Raw genomic sequence first — 22,598 nt, 5'->3', positions numbered from 1 at the left:
ACCAGACAACCCAATTTGAAGGTTTTCAACCAGTATCTGTGGGCCATGGATGGGACACACCTTGCTACAGGCATAAGATGGGAAAATGTTCATTGGTCCTAAGTCAGTGAAGTACATGTATGACCTAGGAAAACCACAGGATGGGGAGTAAAGCATTGTAGTCTCTGTTCCACCACTCGTTCACTCTGCCGCCATGACCCAGTCATTTTAAAGGAAACATCTATCTATCTATCTATCTATCTATCTATCTATCTATCTATCTATCTATCTATCTATCTATCTATCTATCTATCTATCTATCTATCTATCTATCTATCTATCTATCTATCTATCTATCTATCTATCACTATACATCCCCTGAATCTATCTAGCTGTCTGTCTGCCAATAGGTAAGAATTTACATGGTCATCATTGGAGCTGATCAAAAATTTTGTGATAAGCCAGTTTTCCATTGAAACACTCAGTCTAATTGAAATAGAAATATATCATGGCAACCTGTCAATTCAGATGAATTTTTGATAGGGCTTTGGCTTACCAATTTTGATTCATTTTGTTTAGACTCCTATGTGATTTGTATTTAATATTCTAGCATATGCATGACAGTTAATATTACCTATGAAACATACGTTATAGGTAATATTTTCATTTAATATACAAGTCTAAACAAACTGAATCAAAGTGATAAAGTCAAAACAAAATATTATTGAAATGTCATTTTTCAATGGCCCCAAGTCGTTATTCAGATTTTCGTTTTGTGGGACATGTTGGCTTTGCGCTCTGATTTGGAATGATTTTGGCCCCCAACAGGACAGAATTCCCCACGGGATGGAAACACAAGTTCCCAACCAGGTCTAGTCATTGATTCTCACAATGAGCTGGGTCTCCCCTTGCGCTGTTCATGTTCTCTTAAGGCGCGGGAGCGGAAAAATGCATGTCAATTTCTACCATTCAGGTGACTTAAGAGGAGAATTTTGATTTGGGCAGCATTTTACTTTCACTCTTCACAGGTGTAAATGAGAACACCAGGGGCCGGGCAGGGCAAATCCAGGCCTCTTGTATTTAGCAATATCTCTCTGCTTTACTCTCTGCAGAGCTATGGGAGGCCCTCCTGACTCAGCTTGCTCTTTTCTTGCCTAGTCTAGCAAAACGTCACACTCTGATGATGTAGTTTAGCACATTGGCCATACAACTCCGCATTGGAAAGGAAGGACCCTTTCAAAGCCATTGCAAGGGAAGCTTTAATACAAAAAAAATTTCTAGATTTTAGTTGCATCCTCACCAATATACCAGTATATATGAAAGTAGAAAACTTTATTATTTCTACAGGTGGAACCTCTCTAATCCAGAACTCTTTAGTCCGGAAACATCCGTGATCTGGCATGATGTTAGTTAGCAGGACGTCCATTTATGGGTGTGGCCAAGTTTCCTATGGTCCCATAAAGTTTGTTTCCAGCCACCAGTCTTGGCTCTCAGTGTTCTGTGCTGTTATTTAGCTTTAATTTACCCCTAAATATCTTCTAAGGCCCAGTCAGCAGTGGAAGTGTTAATAATGCTCCTAGACAATATTGAACTCTTGGGGTCCAGAACCAGTTAGGTCCTGAGAGAGTCCGACTGGAGAGGTTCAATCTGTATTTTCATTGTCCTTTCTGTTAGAATAATACACTTTTATTTTTGGGTAATGTGATGGGGCCTTTTACACTTGAAATTGCTTAGGCTCTCAGCATGTCTTAATCCGGCCCTTATTGTTTATTGGTAAATTTAACAATTAAGTCGCTGCTAAATTAACCATAATCCTAAAAATATAATAGCGATCACTTCTCAATGATGAAAGTGTGTTCCCAGCGTTCAAATGCAGAGGCAGCCTTATCCAGCGGATAAACTGTGACCTAGCAGCTAAGCAGTCCCAGCTCTCCTGTGTGACCTTGACAAGCCATTTCAAGTCTCCGTGCCTTAGTTTCCTCTGCTGTACAATGGAGAGAATGACACTTTCCTGCCTCAGTCAAAGTGCCTGGGATCTATGGAGTAAAAGTGCTGTCTGAGACCTGAATATTATTATTTCTTGCATCTCAGGGCCCAGGTGAAGGCTTCCCTTTTGATTGTTAATTACTCTTCCTTATTATATACTGCGTAAAACACTTTCACATTTTAATTAGTGATTTATTCTTCTTTGTAATTACTGATGGAATGATTAGACAAGGTTTTTATATTGCAGCACAATGCCAGTCCCCTTTAAGGAGCAAATTTGTTAGTCGGCATCAATTGGATTTATTCTCCAGATCAGGCGCTGAACAGGTGATTTTATTAAGTACTCCAATAAAGTGAGAGAGGGAGAGGGAACGCATCCATCTTTAAACATGGATTGACTTTACCTTTGGGTGTCTACTGACCCATAGCTCATTTTCCAGGCTGGATATTTATACTTTTGGCTGGCTGAGGACAGAGCTTGCTCCATGGCTGGTTATGTAAGTGATGGCTGAGGTCCAGGCTCTGCTTAATACTGCTGTTCAAATTAATATTTCTCAGAGGTAAGGAGCCTCTCAAGGGCTGGAGGGGAGCTGAGTCTAGGTTGACTCTCGCCGGCTGCATTAGATGTTCCCATTAGGTCTCCGAAGTATGTCAGAGCTGGGAATACTTTTTGTGACATGTGTGTAAAGTGTTTGCAGTGGTTCATCTGCAGAGAAGCTACCAGTCTACCGCCTCCTGGGGCTAAATTGTCTCCTTGAATGATACAGCTTTAAGAACATAGGAACGGCCAGACTGGGACAGACCAAAGGTCCATCTAGCCCAGTGTCCTGTCTGCCCACAGTGGCCAATGTTAGGTGCCTCAGAAGGAGTGAACAGAACAAGGAATCCTCAAATGATCCCTCTCCTGTCACCTATTCCCAGCCTCTGACAAACAGAAGCTGGGGACACCATTCCTACTCATCCTGGCTAATAAGTATTGATGGATCTACCTTCCATGAATGTATCTAGTTTTTGAACCTTGTTAAAGTCCTGGTCTTCACAACGTCCTCTGGCAAGGAGTTCCACAGGTTGACTATGTGCTGTGTGAAAAAACAACAACTTCCTTTTGTTTATTTTAAACCTGTTACCTATTAATTTCAGTTGATGACCCCTAGTTCTTATGTTATGGGAACAAGTACATAACTTTTCCTTATTCACTTTCTCCATACCTGTCTTGATTTTATAGGCCTCCCTCATATACCCCCTTAGTCTCCTCTTTTGTTTTGGTGCCGAAGGTTTCTGGTTCTTATACTACTGGTGACCTATGAGGGAGGTATAATAATATTTGCTCATAATCCTGGTTAAGACAATGGACTGTGACTATGCAGTCACTCTCTACACTGGAACTCTGCCACACACACCATAAATGACCTTGGTCAAGTCATTTAACCCCATTGGGTCTCAGTTCCCCATCTGTAAAATGGAGACCATGATCCTTCCTTCGTTTTATCTGGATTGTCCAACTTTTAGACCAATGACAATCTTGCTGCTACCATAATGCAATGACGAGTCACTCTGTTTCAACCACAATCCCTGTTATGCATGCTGCATGTTAGTTGTTTGAGAACAGCACATTCCGTGCTACAACGAACTGACTGTAGGATGTAACCTCTTGTTGCAATTCCTGACACGTCCAAGAGCTGTTCACAGTTCTTTCAAACATTATGGGGGTTCAAAATGATCTCCTGACTTGCTCTTGGCTTGTCAACAGGCTCACACATGCGCAGTGGGAAATGCATGTGCAGTGGCATGATACAGTGCAAGGCTGAGGCATGTAGAATTTTGCAGCATACTATTATTATTCTATCCCTGTTACACCTGTCCACAGACACAAATGGCATTTTCCTCTCTGCACTCGTGTGAACACTGAGGGGCTCCTCACCTGCCGATTATGGTTAAATACCCCATGGACATCGTAAGCTCCCACCGATTGTAGTGGCATGGTCATGTAACAGTGTCTGCACGGCTGCAGTGGTGGTGGTGTAGAATGGGAACAGAGCTGGTTACATTGAACTCAGACTTAGAGATGTAGGGTGGTCCAGTGGTTGAAGCCCTCATCTAGTACTCAGAAGGGCTGCGATCGCATTTCTGCAATGCCACAGATGGCCAGTGTGATCTTGGGCAAGTCACTTAATGCAATGTCTGCACACTGTGGCAATGCAGTTGTGCAAACATGGCCGATACAGACACTGGGGTAGGTAATCCATCTCTTTGAGAGGCAAAAGGCTTCTTCTGTAGTCCTACCCATGACTACAGAGGTAGCCCCGACATTTTTCACAGCCCTGAGAGCCACATAGCAAGGTCAATCTGAATTTTAAGTGCAGACAAGGCCTAAGTCTCTCTGGGTATGTCTACACTAGCCTCCCTAGTTCGAACTAGGGAGGCTAATGTAGGCATTCGAAGTTGCAAATCAAGCCCGGGATTTAAATATCCCGCGCTTGATTTGCATCTTCCTGGCCGGTCGCCATTTTTTGAAATTTACAAGTCCGGACTAACTGCCCGTATCTACAGGCGGCAGGGACCTGGTAGTTCGAAATAAAGCCCTGGTTCAAATTACCTGTTAAACCTCATTCCATATGGAACCTCATTCCATATTTAAATCCCAGGCTTGATTTTCAACTTCAAATGCCTACATTAGTCTCCCTAGTTCGAGCTAGGGGGCTAGTGTAGACATACCCTCTGTGCCTTAGTTTCCTACCTATGTGATGGAGACTATAACCTTGCCCTGCCTCTAGAGGGTAGCCGGGAGGAGAAATGCACTGAAGATTGTGACATGCTCCGATCGGAAGACGGGGACAGCAGGAATGTCCCTTCCATAGAAAAAAATGGAAAAATAAAAGGTTCATGTCGGAAGACAAAGTCGAAATGTTGAAATTTCCCTCTGTATGGGAAATTCTGGCAAAAACTGCTGCTAGCAATTGTTTCATTGGCAGATGGTCCCAATGAAATGCTACTTGGGATCGGAAACGCCAAGGCTCCTGGATAATTGATGGCTCCAGAGATGCAGAGGTCCTAGGAACCTTGGCTTCCACTTCAATTCACGCAAGCTCACACTTCCGAGAGTCAGGTTCCTACACAGCCCCTTACTCCAGTGCGCTCTGGGTATCGACAGCACTGCAGCAAAGCTAGGAAAGCTCCCCCAGGCCTGCCCCTCAAACTTGGGAAAGGCTGCCCCTTAACACCCACAAAACTAACCCACTGTCTACCTTCAAATCTGTCCTGGAAACTCTCCATTGCTCTGATGCCTACCAGAGGCTCAGCAGGCCTTGTCCTTTGTCTTATACTTGGGCTATGCTCTGTGGGGCAAAGGGTGTCTGTTCCATGTTTGTACAGCGCCTGGCACAATGCAGGTTTGGGCCATGACTGGAGCTCCTAGTTCCTGTGACTATGCAAATAAATAGTAACAATAATGAACGATAACTTAAATTTCCTGCATGGTTCCTCCTCACTTCCTATCCTGAGCCATTTTACAGTGTTGCTGGCTGCTGTTAAGCAGTTCCTGTGATTTCAATCCAGTGATGGCTTCCTCTTATGCCAGTTGAAACCTTTCCTCTGCCCAGTGAATTACTATGGGCAAAGTAATCTCCCAGAGGAGACTGAACACACATTTCTTTTCTATTCACTTGTTTATCACTTTTATTTAGCTTTCTTGGCTGAAATCTGGCAGGGTTGTTCTCTGCCCAGGAGCCAATTTTTCAAGAACCTCTGAGCCAACTGATGGGTCAGGCCATATCTTCACTACACAGAAGATCTCTGCTGTGGTGGTCGATCTTCCGGAGTTTGATTTAGTGGGTCTAGTAAAGACCCTCCAAATCAAACTCAGAGTATGCCCCTCTTGGTGTTGGTACTCCTGCTCCTCGCGAGGAGTAAAGGAAGCTGACAGGAGTATTTGCTCCTGTCACCCTCCCACTGTGGAGACCGCAAAGAAACTCAAATGAAGGTACATTGATGCCAGCTATGTAATTAATGTGGCTGGAGTTGTGTATCTTAATTTGAAGGGAAAAAGTGACCCACATATGGCCGCAGAGAGACAAGATGGGTGAGGCAATAGCCTCTCCCAAACAGAAGTTGGTCCAATAAAAGCTATGACCTCACCTTCCTTTTGTCTCAAATATCCTGGGACCGACATGGCTACATACCAAGAGGGTGATGACATAATCAAGAATGAAGGTGGCAGCAATAATACACTCTTCCAGGATACCATAAGGCTGTGTCTAGACTGGCCAGTTTTTCCGGAAAATCAGCCGCTTTTCCGGAAAAACTTGCCAGTTGTCTACACTGGCTGCTTGAATTTCCGCAAAAGCACTGACCATCTCATGTAAGATTGTCCGTGTTCTTGCGGAAACACTATGCTGCTCCCGTTCGGGCAAAAGTCCTTTTGCGCAAAACTTTTGCGCTAAAGGGCCAGTGTAGACAGCTCAGATTTGTTTTCCGCAAAAATGCCCCGATTGCGAAAATGGCGATGGGGGCTTTTTTGCGGAAAAGTGCGTCTAGATTGGCACGGACGCTTTTCCACAAAAAGTGCTTTTGCGGAAAAGTGTCCGTGGCAATCTAGATGCTCTATTCCGAAAATGCTTTTAATGGAAAACTTTTCCATTAAAAGCATTTCCGGAAAATCATGCCAATCTAGACGTAGCCCAACAGTTCACAACTTAGTCTGTACTCTCTTAGCTTGATGGTGTTCGATGGCAGACACTTGAAATTGGACAGCAAGAGTTCCTAGGTTGCACTACATCTTGCATGTGGCCTGGTGAAAATTGGTTGGGATTTGTCTGCGTTAAAAGATGCTTTTTGCAGAATCCAGCTAGATTTCGTAACACATTCTCCTACCGGTCTGCCAGGGTTCTGTTAGGGCCTGCACAGAGCCCCCTCACTAATGCATTGCATAAACGTCGCTGATTACTATGAATTATTTGTAATACAATAGCACCTACAAGCTACCGCTGGGATCATGGCTTTATTATGCAAAGTACTGCATAAACCCACAGTGAGAGGCAGCGCCTGGCCCAAAGAGCTTACAAAACAGACGCGACAGACAGTGAGAGAAAGGAAGTATTATTATCCCTGTTTTCCAGGTGGGGAGCCAAGGCACACAGAGACTGAATGCCTGGCCCAAAGTCACACAAAAAGTCCTTCCTAGCCAACGTGGAAATTGACAAAGGGAAGAGAGCTACCGAAAAGCATAGCAGAGGATCAAGACATACACATATTATTATCTAGCATGGCCCAACGTTTTGCTTGTTCCGTGTTCTTATTCTTTTGCTCCCAGCTAGCACTAACCACCTCCAAAGTGCTACATAAACACTTCACTAAGTACTGGTAACCCACGCGGCATCCGTATGAGGGAGCCAGGTAAATACCGTCAGGATCTAGCTAGTGTTTATGCCCACCGATCCGCTCCCTCTGCATTAGAATGGCAGAACTGTGTGACGTAGGCAGGGCTGGCCAAATACAAGTACAGACTAACTTGGCTACCCCCTGAAGCTATCCAAATACAATTAATCAAATAATTCCACCCATTTTTGTGAGATATACATATATTAGACAGGTTTCCCCCGTCCTTAGAGCTCGCAGAATAATGAGTGAGTATTCTAACTGAATCATTTCATGAAGTCTTTTGAAATAAAAGTCGATGGAATCATTTCCCCCTCGTTATTCACCCCGGTCGCGTCATGGATCTGACATTCTTAGACATGATTCTCCTTTCGTTCACCTGGGCGGGGCCTGAGCTTCCAAATCAAAGGGCTAAAAGTTCTAGCGGTACATTTTTCCCTCACACTGCACGGTCTGCAGCCGGCTGAAATCTCTACAGTCCTGGGTGATGGGCGATTTGGGGACCTGGGAGTCATTGACAGTAAATGACTCACCTAAGATGAAGCAGAAAAATCAAAGTGCCCTGCCTCGCCCCCAGTGCCATTCTTAGCCTGCAAACCCACGCTTTGTGGCTACGTCTAAACTGGCATGATTTTCCGGAAATGCTTTTAACATTAAAAGTTTTCCGTTAAAAGCATTCACGGAAAAGAGTGTCTAGATTGGCAGGATGCTTTTCCGCAAAAGCACTTTTTGCAGAAGAGCATCCATGGCCAAACTAGATGCACTTTTCCGCAAAAAAGCCCTGATCGCCATTTTTGCGATCGGGGCTTTTTTGTGGAAAAGAAATCTCTGCTGTCTACACTGGCCTTTTGGCACAAAAGTCTTTCGGAAAAAGACCTTTGCCCGAACAGGAGCAGCATGGTATTTCCACAAAAAGCACTGATTTCTTACAGTAGGAAGTCAGTGCTTTTGCGGAAATTCAAGCGGCCAGTGTAGACAGCTGGCAAGTTTTTCCGGAAAAGTGGCTGATTTTCCGGAAAAACTGGCCAGTCTAGACACAGCCTGTCTGTGCGGCAAAATCTGGTTATGACTCTGGTCTGGAATTTAGCCAGGACAAACACTCATGTGTCATTTTTATGCAAACTTGATAGATGGCTTTGTTCTCATTTTAAATATATATATTTTTTAAAATAAATAATGCAATCTGTGGCTGTCACCCTCCAGGGACGCCCTCTTTTTGTGCTGGCTTTTCTGTATTGTCCCAGCCGTCTTTCCTGCCCTTTTTGGTTGATCTGCAAATGATTTCCGATCTGCTTGGTGGGGGGCAGCAGTATATGGGGATCTCTAAGGTCTTAGCGTCTTCTTAATTCAGACATATAAGAGCGAAACTAACTCTGGTATGGTAGCTAATCTGGACTGGATCTCTAGTAGTGCGTTTAATAGGCTGATTTCTATTACAGATGGCTTAGATGCGGCGCAGTGTGCATGCTGCTGAAGTATCAAATAAAATAAATAATTTCCCACTGATGGAGGGAGGGCTGGTTAAATGGGGTGAGAAGATTCAGGTGGGACACAAACACCCAAGAGGTCTGTGGAGTAAAAGCTTTTGTCAAGCGGTGGCACTTGGCTCTTATGATATTGTTAGCAAAGAGAGGCTGATGCAATTTTCTGTCCCTGGAGTGACAAGGACATCTGTGTCATTAGGACCAGCTCCATGGTCATGCCCTTGCCCGATGCCCCATGAGGACGGGGACACAAAAGCCAGGTGTGGAAGAGAGCTGGAACCTTCACGTCCCAGCGTAGCGGTCACAGAAAGGGTGCAGCCTGGCTAAGTGATGTGTCTCACTTCCCTTGACCCTTCAGAAGACGCTCCAAAGGGACCTAAGCCAACTCCCTTGAAGCCAGTGCAAAATCTCCCATTTCTTCAAGAGCGCAGAATGAGGCCCAAGGTTCACCTCCAACGGCATCGCAAGGAGGCAAGGCTGAGGGTATAACTTCAGTCTCCAGACCCTTATCCAGACCCACTGAGGTATTAATATTGTCTGTGGTAGCATCTACTGGTCCCCCACCAAGATGGTGGCTGCACAATGCTGTCCCTAACCTAAGGGCCTTCCAATCTGAATAAGGATTGTCATCACCATTTTGTGGCTGGGAGAAATGAGGAATAAAGTGAGATTAAATGATCTGACCAAGGCTACACTGGAAGTCGGTGGCGGAGCCGGGGAATGATCCCCTGTGCCCGGAGTGCCAGACATTTTAGGCCAAGCTTCTTTTTATTTTAGCTGGAGCCTTCCATCCAGGCAGCAGGCTGAGCTCTTAAATGTACCTAGCATCTTCACACTAGACTAAAACTCCCCCTTCTCTCTTTTTCTATCGCTCTCTCTATCTCTCTGGCTGGTATTTCTAAGGTGCCAATCACCCTAGTATCTAAGAGCTGGCAGTCCGATGTGGATGAACCAGGACCGACGGGACACCTCCCAGCCTGAGCACGTCACTCTCTTTCTTTTGTGTGTGATGCGGCGATGAAACAGATAGAGAGAGGCAGAGATGGCTCAGCTGATTGAGAGACGGGCTCCCAGCGACTCTCAGATATGCAGACACCACACAGAAATGTGATCCTGTCACTCAGGCAGCTCGGAAGTCCCCGGGTAATTGGTGTCACCAGCTTGTCAGAGCTGAGGGGCTGAGTTCAAAAACGTATCCCTCCTCTCCTCCGGAACTTATTTACCAGAAAAAGAGGGCCAGACCCAATTCTACTCCCTCTGAAGTAGATGAAAAAACATCCATTGGGTGCAAGCAGGAGGAGGCTCAGTAAATCTTCCTCTTTCTTTAGAGATAAATCCTCACTCAAGCGTCTTCCCAGCCTAATCTCCTTGGCTTGCTGCAGGGGAAAATGGATCTATGGGAATGCTTGCTGTTAAAAGTAAAGGGCCAGACTCCGCTGTCAGGTACGTTGATGTAAATCCAGAGGGATTCAGTCACCCCTGAAGTCCCTTTCCAGCTACGGCAAGGCACACTGAAGATGAGCCCCTGAGCATGGGCATTGTCTGTTGCAGCAACCCTGGTATAAATATAGATTCCACTCCTGCTGCAGCCAAGAGAGTTACAGTAGGATCTGGTCACCTCTGAAATTATCCACACTTCTGCTTGGCAGACTTTGCCCAATACAAGGCAATGGAATGTTTTCAGGGAGGGAGGGAGAGAGAGAAAGTCTGGGTTCGAAGAAAGAAAGAAAGAAAGAAAGAAAGAAAGAAAGAAAGAAAGAAAGAAAGAAAGAAAGAAAGAAAGAAAGAAAGAAAGGAAATGGTTCTGCTTTGACTTGCTTTGGGAAGTAACAATTGAATCTCTCTACCTGTCAGCTCTCAGGGTTCACCTAGACTGAGGCACTATTTCAGAATATCAGAAGTATCCCGAAATAGCAACGCCGCATCTTTAAATGTGCCCGCTATTTCCTGATATAGCGAGCGTGCTATTCCGGCGTCCACGAGGGTTAAGGGATTTATCGGAATAGTGCCTTATTTTGAAATTTGGCACTGTCTACACAGCCTAGACTCTCTCCTCTCCTAACAACTAGGGAATAAAACAAACAGGAGACGGGGCACAAAAGGGGAGTTCAGTGGATGGGGGAGGAGTGAGAAAGAGCAGCTGTGCACTCCTGAGATGAGGCAGGGGTCATTTCTTGGGGCTTCCAGGATGTTTTTAGAAAGCTAAAGTGGGGCACATCGTTCTGCATTCGGTGGCACTGTGTGCAGGAGCGGCCCTAGACGAGCTGCCGGCAACTGACGCCCTAGGCGAAACGCGCCATCGGCGCCCCTGCCTCCAAAGCCCTCAACGGCCGTTTATCTTGGCACTCTAGGCGACGCCTAGTTCACCTCTATTGACTGTGTGTAAAACAGAGAAACCCCGCTATGGAGAACCGCCCTGCACCGGGCAGTTAGGTCAGGGTGACTGCACTGCTCAGGGGTACGGATTTTCACAGTGTAGTGAGACAGCTTGGCTCCCTTCTGACCAGGAAGGGGAAGACCACCCCAAGCCTGCCCCGCCCCCAGGAAGCAGAGGGGTGGGGCCAGAAGTATAAAGGCTGGAGCTGAGAGCCCCGTTGAGTGCCAACCGCTGGCGTCTCCTTCGAGTTCCTGAGGTGAGAGGCTGGCACGCACCTCCAGGAAGAGGGGACTGGCCAGGACCACGGCCGATCCCAGCCCCAGGCCCTGCTAGAGGCTTCGTTCCCTGAAGCTGGCGCGTATTGCAGCCTTGGTACCCACTGAGCCTGCGTTAGTTCCCCGTTCCTGGACCAAACGCCTTCATGCACAACCTGAGCATAGGCCGAGCTCACTTGAATTGTTTGCTGCCCTGCCCTGATCTAGGGCCTGGGCCTATTGACTCTTTGCTCGGCCTGAATGCAGGCCCAAGCCCCTGCATTAGTGGTTGCCTCACTCTGAACCTGTTCTGCCTGGTTGTGGTGTTTCCACCAGAGAATTCAAGAGCCAGAGGGAAAAGCGGAATATTTTATTAGAGGTCTGTCTACGCTGGCTGAAAACAGTGATTTTGGGAAAGCAAACCAAGAAAATATTAAGGAGAGGTCGGAGGTTAACAGATAAACCCTTTCACAGCAGCTACAACTGAAGAGGGAGTTAACCCTCACCACAGGTATACTGAGAGCAAAGAAGCCCAAACTGGAGAGACAACAGCACCTAGAGCAACCTGGCAATCTTGAAATACCTGACTCTAGTTTAGAAACTGTAAGCAGTGAGTTGACTGTTAAAAGTCATTATCATAAAGCCCCCGAGGCAAGGAGAGAGAAATGCTCAGGCAAAGAGGGACAAATTCCAGCCGACATGCACAAGGTGTGGAAAAAGTTATATCCCAAGAGATGATGCATGTTCAGCCACGGGCACACAGCTGCATAACTAATGCATGAAATATGGACATTTTGCAGCTGTTTGCGGCACCAAAGCAGTCAGCAAGTTGGCTCGTATTACAGACAATCAAGACCCTTTTTTCCAGGGGTCTATCACTTACGATGACATAAAGCTTGCCTGCAGAGTGAAACTGACTATTTGTGGCATGACTATTGACTTTAAAAGGGACACTTCTGAAAGGCGATCCAATACAAATCACTGAAAGAGACAACGTTGAACCACAGAGTGTACGCACGCCTCACAGGATTACTATCCCATTACTTCATAGGACTTAAGGAGAATATATTGGACTGGAAGAATGGAGAAAATTTCTGAGCCTACAGTGTGATCTGCCCCAGTGGTACCAGTGAAATAGAAAAATGGAAAAATACGAACCTATGTGGATTTTAAAAGACTGTGGGGAAACCCCCCCATAACCTCCTAACTTTGGACGACTGCCTCCCAAAGTAAATGGAGTTACAGTATTTTCTGAGTTCAATGCTTCGTTAGATTCTGGCAAATTCCTTAAACCAAAGAAAGTGCTAACCTGACTACATTCATCACACCGTTTGGGAGCTTTTGCTTTTGAAGATTACCTGGTGGGATTACCACTACTTTTCCAGGTACATAGAAATAATGTATTGGAAGAAAAAAATATGTTGAAGTGTAATTGAGAAACTAAAGTGCACTTTTGCTCCTTTCAATATTTCAGACCAACTAGTGACAGACAACAGACCACAATTTCCTGCAGTAGAATTTAAGTCATTCTGAATGAAATATGATTTTGATAATACACCTCGGAGCCCACATTATCCACAAGTGAATGGACAGATTGAGAGAGTTGTAAAGATAACCAAGGCAATCCTACAGCAGGAAGACCATGGCTTGCTCTTCTCAACTACAGATCAGCACCAATACCAGCCACTCAATATAGTTCAAAATAACTCTCGATGGGAACACAACCCAGAACTACTCTTTCAACGTGGTGCAAAAATCTCTCTCTAACGTGGCCAGACATGCAGAAAGCAGCCGAATTGGATAAGAAGGCTAAAAGTGCTCATGAATACTTTTACAACAGACATCATTCAGAGAACTGTTGGGTCTGAAACCTGGTGACTGTGTACATGTCAAACTGGATGGAGAAAAAGGATAGACAACTTCAGCTGTTGTAAAGAAAAGGAATTCAAGTGCCCAGATAATGTGATTAAGACCGACAGTGGAGAGCTCAACAGAAACTGTCAACAGCTACAGTTATTCACCAGAAAAAAAGAATCAACAGAGCAAGGTCTCTAGATGGCAGATGCAGAGTAAGCTGTCATGGGATAAGAGGGAATGTTCTCCCATGGACTGATAACCGGAAAGATAGGAAACAAAGGGTAGGAATAAATGGTCAGTTTTCAGAATGGAGAGAGGTAACTAGTGGTGTCCCAGAGGGGTCTGTACTGGGACCAATCCTATTCAACATATTCATAAATGATCTGAAAAATGGGGTAAAGAGTAAGGTGGCATAGTTTGCAGATGATACTAAACTGCTCAAGATAGTGAAGTCCAAAGCAGACTGTGAAGAGCTTCAAAAGGACCTCACAAAATGGCCGATGAATTTTAATGTTAATAAATGCAAAGTAATGCACATTGGAAAACTTCATCCCAAATATACAGGCAGTCCCCGGGTTATGTACAAGATAGGGACTGGACTGTAGGTTTGTTCTTAAGTTGAATTTATATGTAAGTCGGAACTGGTACATATTGTAGAAGAAACTCTAGCCAAACATTTCTCCAGAGCTCAGTTTTATTCTCCCACACCTCACTTCCCTCAGTCCTTTATTCTCAAGCTGAGGTGTCTGCTGAGAAAAGCCGCTCCGCGTCTCCCTGGTCTGCTGGGGGAGGGGGGCGCTAGCTTCGCGTCTCCCTGGTCTGCTGGGGGGAAGCAGCTAGTGCGGGGTTGCCTCACCCCGTTTGTAAGTAGAGATCCGATGTAAGTCGGATCTATGTAACCCGGGGACTGCCTGTATGTAGAAAAGGATGGGGACTAAATTAGCTATTATCACTTGAGAAAGATCTTGGAGTCATTGTGGATGGTTCTCTGAAAACATCCACACAAGGTACCATGGCAGTCTAAAAGCAAACAGAATATTGGGGATAATTAAAAAAGGGATAGAGAATAAGACAGAGAATATCTTATTGCCTCTATATCAATCCATGGTACGTCCACATCTTGAATACTGCATACAGATGTGGTCAGCTCATCTCAAAAAAGGTATATTGGCATTGGAAAAAGTTCAGAAAAGGTCAACAAAAATGCTTAGGGATTTGGAATGGTTGCCATATGAGTAGAGATTAACAAAACTGGGTCTTTTCAGCTATGAAAAGAGGAAACTGAGGTATGATAGAAGTTCATAATATCATGACCAGTGTGAAGAAAGTAGGTAAGAAAAATGTAGTTACGTGCTCCCATAACACAAGAATTAGGGGGACACCAAATGAAATTGATAGGTAGCAGGTTTAAAGCAAACAAAAGGAAGTATTTCTTCATACAACACACAGTCAACCTGTGGAACTCCTTGCCAGAGGATGTTGTGAAGGTCAGGACTTTAACAGGGTTGAAAGAAGAACTAGATATATACATGGAGGTTAGGTCCATCAATGACTATTAGCCAGGATGGGTAGGAATGGTGTCCCTAGCCTCTGTTTGTCAGAAGCTGAGAATGGGTGACAGGGGACCTGTCCTGTTCACTCTGTCTGGGGCACCTGGCATTGGCCACTGTGGGAAAACAAGATACCGAGCTAGCTGGACCTTTGGTCTGGCTCAGTCTGGCCATTCTTATGTAGAGCAAGAAGGCTGACTACAGCCAGTCATTGCAACTAAGGGACAGCCAGATGACCAAGTTGTTGTGCATTCGGGTCATGTAATTAGAAAACCAATATGATTCAGAGACACTTAATGGACTGACATGTCCTGGACGTCAATGATAACGTGATCCTATCATTGGCCAGAGAGTAGAACAGAAAAGGGGAGAGGTGATGGAATGCTGAACTGTATTACATGGTTGTGCCACAAGGTGGCAGTGTGGAAAATATTTTATTGAAAGCTAACCTTCGTGGCCGCACATTAAAGGGTTTTAGGATGGTCACGGTGTGTATATGCAAGCGCCGCAGCCAGTCCACATCTGGCACGGACCCTCGCGATAGGATACGTCCCCACAAACTCATCACGGCACACATGCCGGGGACTGAGCAAGAGAAGAGAGGGGAGACAATTGGATACAGAGCAGGGCATGTGTGACTTACCGGGCGTTCAGTTGGGCTGAGAACACATAGGAGGGGCTGGAAACTTCTTAGTCCCTCCCTCCAAAAGAGGGAGGACGGGACGTCATGGCAGGGGGCTGCCAACGAGGAAGCTGATAGGGCAGGAAGCATGGTATAATGGGTGGGGTACCAGGAAAGGATGCCCATATGTCTGCTTTGAACGGCTGACTCAGTCACAGCCTCTAGATATAACTTTGGGCACATCCCTGGTCTCTCTCTGCCTGTGTTCCCCATCTAGGAAATAGGAAGAATAGCCCCCCCCCGACCTCAGAGTGTAAGGATCAAAGCCATTGAAGACAGCCAAGCAATGGCCAGGAGGGCTAGCTAAGTAGCTAAAGAGATCTGTGCTGTTCCATGTGCACATTGCTACCCAGTGCCAAAGCCCCCAGAATCACCCGTCATGTTTACATCTGTCTGCAGCAGGGTTCTTACCCCTTCCTCGGAAACGTCTGGTAACAGCCACTATCAGAGAGACAGTGCGAGACTTGATGGACCAGGAGTCCAAAGCACAAGCTCAGCTCCTGGGTACTTTTTGGCCTGTGTGTCTCAACCATTTTGCCTCTGTCTGACCCAGATCTAAGTTCCTTGGGGCAGAGACCATGTGTGTGCACACATGTGCATGTATGTGTGTGTAGTACACAACATGCTTTGCCGACCCTGAAGCTGCAAAAGACCAAGATCACCATTTTCTACATGAACCACTGAGTTTGGGTGCTTGAACATGGGGGTTGGCTAAAGAATGGGAAAACACTGCAGAAAACCTGGGCCTGGTGGAATAGATGTGAGAGCCATCCCACTGGTCTATCCAGTTCAGCGTGGGGTTTACAGCTTGGGAAGGCTATGGGGCAAAACCCAGAATGATTCCCGTTTCATAAAATCATAGAATACTAGGACTGGAAGGGACCTCGAGTGGTCATCGAGTCCAGTCCCCTGCCCTCATGGCAGAACCAAGTACTGGCTAGACCATTTCCTGAAACAGGTTCGGACGTGAGTGATACAAAACTAAATAACTGAGATGGAATTGGATTCAGGTCCCATTTTATCCAAACCCTTGACACGTTGTGGTGTCTGGCGTTGGTGGTTAGGGTTTGGACATAGGGTCCAAATGGGGCTGGCTGTCATTTGGTCAGACCTGGAAGAACCTGTCTGGGAGATGTACCAGCCGACAGCAGGCTGCATGGGTCAGTGGCTCGGACTTGTGCCTGACCTGTCTCCGCAGAGCCGGTTTAACGAAGGCCTCACTAAGTCCTTCTTTCTTTGCCTTCCTCTTTCCTCCTGCCAGGTGTCCCAGTGTCTGAGCTCCCCCAGTTCTCCTCAACACGCAGAGAACGGTACCGCTACTTACTGCCTGTGCGTAGGCGCCGTAGGCTCCGAACTGGATCGCCATCGGGTTGAACATGCCCATCTGTCCTGCCATTTGCTGCATGCGCCGCATTGTGCGCTCCTTATCCGTGTCTGCGAACTTCACCACCAGGCTCGAGGAAGCCCCCTGCAGGAAGGGAAACACAAGCAACACCATTGGGGTGTTTTCCCAGCAGTGCCTGGCAGAACCCACCTGCACATGCCGCGGAGGCTGGCGGAGACGCCGCGCTAGTGAGGTCTGAAGACAGCACATCCCTGGACGGCCTCCTGTGAGCGTTCAGCCCCCCTGCAGCAGGCTGGGGAGAGCAGCAGCTAAGAGGAAACGGAACCTGTACCACGAGGGGAAGAGGGAGCCATCTTCCCAAGTCTTATTCTTCTCTCAGCTCCTCCCTTCCTTGCGCCAGGTTACATACCCTCCGCCAAGGCGTGGAGCATGTTCTTTTCCCCCGAGCGAAACTACAGGTCTGTTAGCCCTCCCTGGAGTGCAGGCATCCAAACAGAGAGGCTACAGGTTGGACTGCCCTGGTCCAGCACCCTTGGGACCTGACCGGTCTTAAATGAGGGGATTTTCTGGACCGGGGAGGTCCCCTCATGGCTGGTGCTGAACTGCTGCCCCACACCTAGGGCTCCAGCTTGGCCCCACTGCTGAATGTCCGACTATGACTCCGCGGGCCAGAGCGCCCTGGCTGCCACCGGGGCCGGAGCTCCCCTCGACTACTGCCCAGTAACTGGGGCCCGAACTCCCCACTGTGCTGCCCGTTCCTCCACCCGTCCTGACACAGGGCTCCCCCTACTGCACTCCTGCCCTGTGGCCAGACCTCCCTCTATCTGGGCTCAGTGGTCCAGGAATATCCACAGTCCTGCCGGATCACGGATCTTGTCGGACCAGAGAGTCGTGGTTAAGGGAGATACAAGCTGACTAACTTCTGCGGTGCATCCGGCCTGATTTATTGTCTCTATAGTGCAGTAGGTTAGTTCTATCCTTGCCCGATCCTGCTGGTGGGTCCCTCGCTCCCCCCAATTGCTGTTCACTCAGGGTGTGTCTAAACTACATGGCTCCGTCGATGGAGCTATGTAGATTAGGCTGATCGGCAAAGGGAAATGAAGCCGCGATTTAAATAATCGTGGCTTCATTTAAATTTAAACGGCTGCTGCGCTGAGCCGACAAACAGCTGATCATCTGTTTGTCGGTTCAGCGCGCTAGTCTGGACGCTCCCGCGCCAACCTGAAAGCCCTTTATCGACCTCCCCGTTATGCCTCGTAGGATGAGGTTTACCGGGGAGGTCGATAAAGGGCTTTCATGTCGGCAGGGGAGCGTCCAGACTGCCCCGATCTGCCAACAAACAGCTGATCGGCAGAGCAGGGCGGCCATTTAAATTTAAATGAAGCCGCGATTATTTAAATTGTGGCTTCATTTCCCTTTGCCGAACAAACAAATCTACATGGCTCCGTCGACGGAGCCATGTAGTCTAGACGTACCCTCAGTATTTTTACACCTATGTCAGGTAGGGAAACGCTGGTGAGCTTTGGATTCAGACCTTAGCACCTCCCTCCCCCACTCTGCAGCTGTTTAAGCCTCATGCGGCATGAGACGGAGTGGTGATAAGTGCATCGGAGTTTCCTCCTCTCTCTGGAGAACTATAGGAAGGGGAGAGGTGACCTCAGAGGAAGTCAGGGGATGACAAACCCTGCTATAAGTGCAGAGTTTGTTAGCTGCAGTTAGGAAAGCTGCACGAAAGCTCGTTTGGAGCATTGGACGTTCTCAGCAAGGAGAACCAAGGAGTGACCCTGTTCTGATAAGTCACCTCCAAGCACTTTGGAAAAACTCACCCAGCTGGGCTCAGGAGAGAGTACTTGGAAGGCACATTGATATTTAACAGAACTACAGAGCAGCTAACGCATGGGACTTCTTGGTAAGCACGTGTAATACATGCGTCATAACTGCAGCTGGTCATTAATATGTCTTTTTAAGTCATGCAAATCCAAGCGGATCATGCAACTAGACTTCCTTCCACCTGCTCCATCCATGGGACTATGTTTTCTTCTCACCCCCTAAGGCCTGGATGCTCTATCCAAAGGAGCAAACCCAGAGCATCCTAGACGATGACTGACAGGCAGCAATCAACTGTGAAATGGGGGAAGGTCCATGGTGCTCCCTGTAGTGTCTTAGTGGCACAAGAACCTGGCTTTGATTTGCCTGGACCCTTGGCCCTTAGTATCATGATTCCAGCAACAGGCAGCACTTTGCAGCGGTATCAGTGGTAGCAGCAATGTCAACAAGTTGGGCCTAGGGCTAGCAAGAGATTTTGTCAGGCCTGGGGGGGAGCCAGTTTTGGGCCCCCTGGAAGGGGCGGAGCCTCAGGTGGAAGGGGTGGGACTGGGAGCCTCCCCCCGCCAGCCCTTCAGCGCCACCTGGGGCTCCGGTGGAGATTGAAAGGGCCTGGGGCTTCGGCAGCTACCGTGGTGGAGGAGGCGGGGGCAGCGGATTAAATCACCTGGACCCGGAGCAGTTGCTCTCTTTATCTCACATTGGGGGCCTTGCCTTGGCCCCTGTGTGCACTAACAAGCCAGCATGGCGCAGCTACTCAGGTGGTAGCTAGACCTGGATGGCAGGTCTCATTTCCCTCCCATGGAACGGTTTGAATTTGTGAAAAAAATTCCTCCTGGATTGGGGTGAAAGGTCAAACCCGCAAACGTTTTGTGGGCGGGAAAGATCAGGAAAAAAAAAATCTAGTTACAGAAGAGCCAAAGCAGGATTTTTCCAGGACTCAAGCCACGCAGGTAGCTGAGGCGCCTGCTGTCAAGGGGGCGGGGAAATTTGGCAGCCCGCTGCTTGGAGAATCGGCCTACGGCAGAGTCAGGCCAGGGACCTCAGAAGGCAGGTGGGCTGTCAGGAAACCAGGCAGGCCTCTATGGGCCACGCACCTGGCTTCCATCGAAAGCGACCCATTGCCACGGAAACGTCAGTTCCAGCAAAGCCATTTCCTCAGAACATGTCTGACCCACTCGAATGGGAGCATCCATTTGGCACCAGAACGGTGGCATTGCTACTGGCGAGTGCTGCAACTTGGGCACAAATTGCTCTTCAAGGTTGAACCTCTCTATTCTGGCACTCTCTGGTTTGGCAACATCCATGGTCCGGCATGATTTGAGTGAACCGGATGTCCACATACCATGGGTGTGGCCACGTTTCCCGTGGTCCCTTAAAGTTTGTTTACAGCCACCAGTCCTGGCTCTCAGTGGTCTGTGCTGTTATTTAGCTCTAATTTACCCTTAAATGTCTTCTAAGAGCCCAGTAAGCAGTGGGGCTGTGTCTAGACTGGCCAGTTTCTCCAGAAAATCAGCCGCTTTTCCGGAAAAACTTGCCAGCTGTCTACACTGGCCGCTTGAATTTCCGCAAAAGCACTGACGATCTCATGTAAGATTGTCAGTGCTTTTTCCAGAAATACTATGCTGCTCCCATTCAGGCAAAAGTCCTTTTGCGCAAAACTTTTGCGTAAAAGGGCCAGTGTTGACAGCTCAGATTTGTTTCCCGCAAAAAAGCCCCAATCACGAAAATGGCGATCTCTTTTGTGGAAAAGCGCGTCTAGATTGGCACGGACGCTTTTCCGCAAAAAGTGCTTTTGCGGAAAAGTGTCCGTGCCAATCTAGACGCTCTTTTCTGAAAATGCTTTTAATGGAAAACTTTTCCGTTAAAAGCATTTCCGGAAAATCATGCCAGCCTAGACATAGCCTGGTAGTGTTAGAAATGCCGCTAAACAATATTGATCTCCCCAGGTTTGGCAAATTCTCTGGTTTAGCACCAGTCAGGTCCCGAGAGTGCTGTTCTGGAGAGGTCAACCTATAGCATACACGCACCCTTACGGAAAAGGAGGAATACAGTTAACTCACTTTCTTCCCTCTCCTACCAATAATATTCATTCTACTGCAGGCAGCGTTGCTTTGCTGCTCGTTAGCAATGTCTTCATAGAATACTTTAGTAATGCACGTCCAATGCGCAGCACAAGAAGACCCTGATCTGTGCTTCCTAGGCAGTACGATAATACAAATAAATACATAATAGATATGTCGGTAGGCGCCCCAGCATATATGCATATGCAACGCCTTCTGCAGCTCCTTGTAAGGAATAAATAGCAGAGGAATGAAATTGCTAAAGAAACCAGTCTGAGGCCACACAATGAGCGATGGTCCCCAGGATTAGTAGCATGGGAAGCGATTTTCATTGGTGAAGAATCTTTCTTTTTGCCCTGTCACTCTCTCTCCCTCTCTGCCTCTGGCTAATAAATCTATAACCCACTTGAACAATGTGGTGAAGAACAAGGGAGTGAAACAAATGGCTTAGCAAAACAAAGGGAGCGAGAGATGAATGCCCTACTCATGGAGGGAGCGTGGAATCCAGGAGTTATTAAGAGAGCAAAGCAGAATAAAATCCACATTCACCAGAGTTTCTGCTCAAGGTTGGGCAACTTCTCTTTTTTTTTTAAATCACGTGTTGTAGCTATTGATCCTTCCCCAAATCACACACTTAATTGCAGCTCATTGACAAATGAATATTTTAATGCATACATTTCCTGCTAATTATCACCCGGACCAGTCCTTAATTAGATTTCAACGCTTGTTTAATTAACCCTGATCCAAGAGGCTGTTTGGTAACCTGGATCTAATGATCGGAACCTATTTGCAGCCCTGCTGGAGAGAGGCTTTGGACCAGGGGAGTGTAGGTGTCTCAGCGCGGCTCTGAATCTTAACACAGCAAGGCTGGGTCAGCCAAGGAAGAACAGTTTTAAAGGACCCACGATTTGGAAGCTGAGTAAAGGGAATTATCGTGACCTCCTGGGACATATCTCAAAGAGGCAGAGTGGTCTAGTGGAGAGGGTACTAAACTGGGAGTAGACAGGAGGCAAGATTAGACCTTGATCAAATCGCTTCAGCTCTCCAGATATCTTTCCCCTATGCACACAGACCATTTTTTGTCCTGTCTCTTCAGGCTTTGGAACTATGTATTTGGTCAGTCTAGTACACCTAGTCCTCCTCTTGGCATGTTCCTTTAGGTACTACCATAATACAATCCCCACCCCAAAACAATTAAAAAGACTGGGACTTTTCAGCTTAGAAAAGAGGAGACTTTGGTTGTGTCCAGACTCAGGGTTTTCGAAAAAACTTCCCCTGCGTCCAGACTCAAGCTGCGTTCTTTCGAAATTAATTCGAAAGAATGCGGCTTTTCTTTCGATGGCGGTAAACCTCATTTCACGAGGAAGAACGCCTTCTTTCGAAAGTTCCTCTTTCGAAAGAAGGCGTTCTTCAACGTAAATAGGGCTTCTTCAAAAGAGAGCATCCAGACTCACTGGATGCTTTCTTTCGAAAAAGCAAGCCGCTTTTTCGAAATTTCTCCGTGCAGTCTAGACGCTCTCTTTCGAAAGAGGCTCTTTCGAAAGATGCTTTCGAAAGAGCCTCTTTCGAAAGAAGCCTGCAGTCTAGACATAGCCTATGGGGGCATATGATAGATATGGTAGAGGTCTACAAAATCATGACTGGCATGGAGAAAGTGAATAAGGAAAGCTTATTTACTTGTTCCCATAACATAAGAACTAGGGGCTACCATATGAAATTAATAGGCAGCAGGTTTAAAGCAAACAAAAGTTTTTCTTCGCACAACACACAGTCAACTTGTGGAACTCCTTGCCAGAGGATGTTGTGAAGACCAGGCCCTTAACA

General features: G+C 46.9%; 1 protein-coding gene across 13 annotated transcripts in view; it reads right to left on the bottom strand.

The window, feature by feature from the left end:
* Positions 1-22,598, bottom strand: part of CELF4 (CUGBP Elav-like family member 4) — a 996,171-nt gene that overhangs the window by 143,919 nt on the left and 829,654 nt on the right. For all 13 annotated transcript variants that reach the window (XM_075932760.1, XM_075932759.1, XM_075932762.1 and 10 more), the window contains one exon: positions 16,867-17,010. In XM_075932760.1, the coding sequence (XP_075788875.1) occupies positions 16,867-17,010 (144 nt within the window). The remainder of the gene's footprint in view (positions 1-16,866; positions 17,011-22,598) is intronic.

This window comes from Pelodiscus sinensis, chromosome 6 (genome assembly GCF_049634645.1).
Source record: "Pelodiscus sinensis isolate JC-2024 chromosome 6, ASM4963464v1, whole genome shotgun sequence".
NCBI lineage: Eukaryota > Metazoa > Chordata > Testudines > Trionychidae > Pelodiscus > Pelodiscus sinensis.
This window is presented reverse-complemented; position numbering and strand designations above follow the sequence as displayed.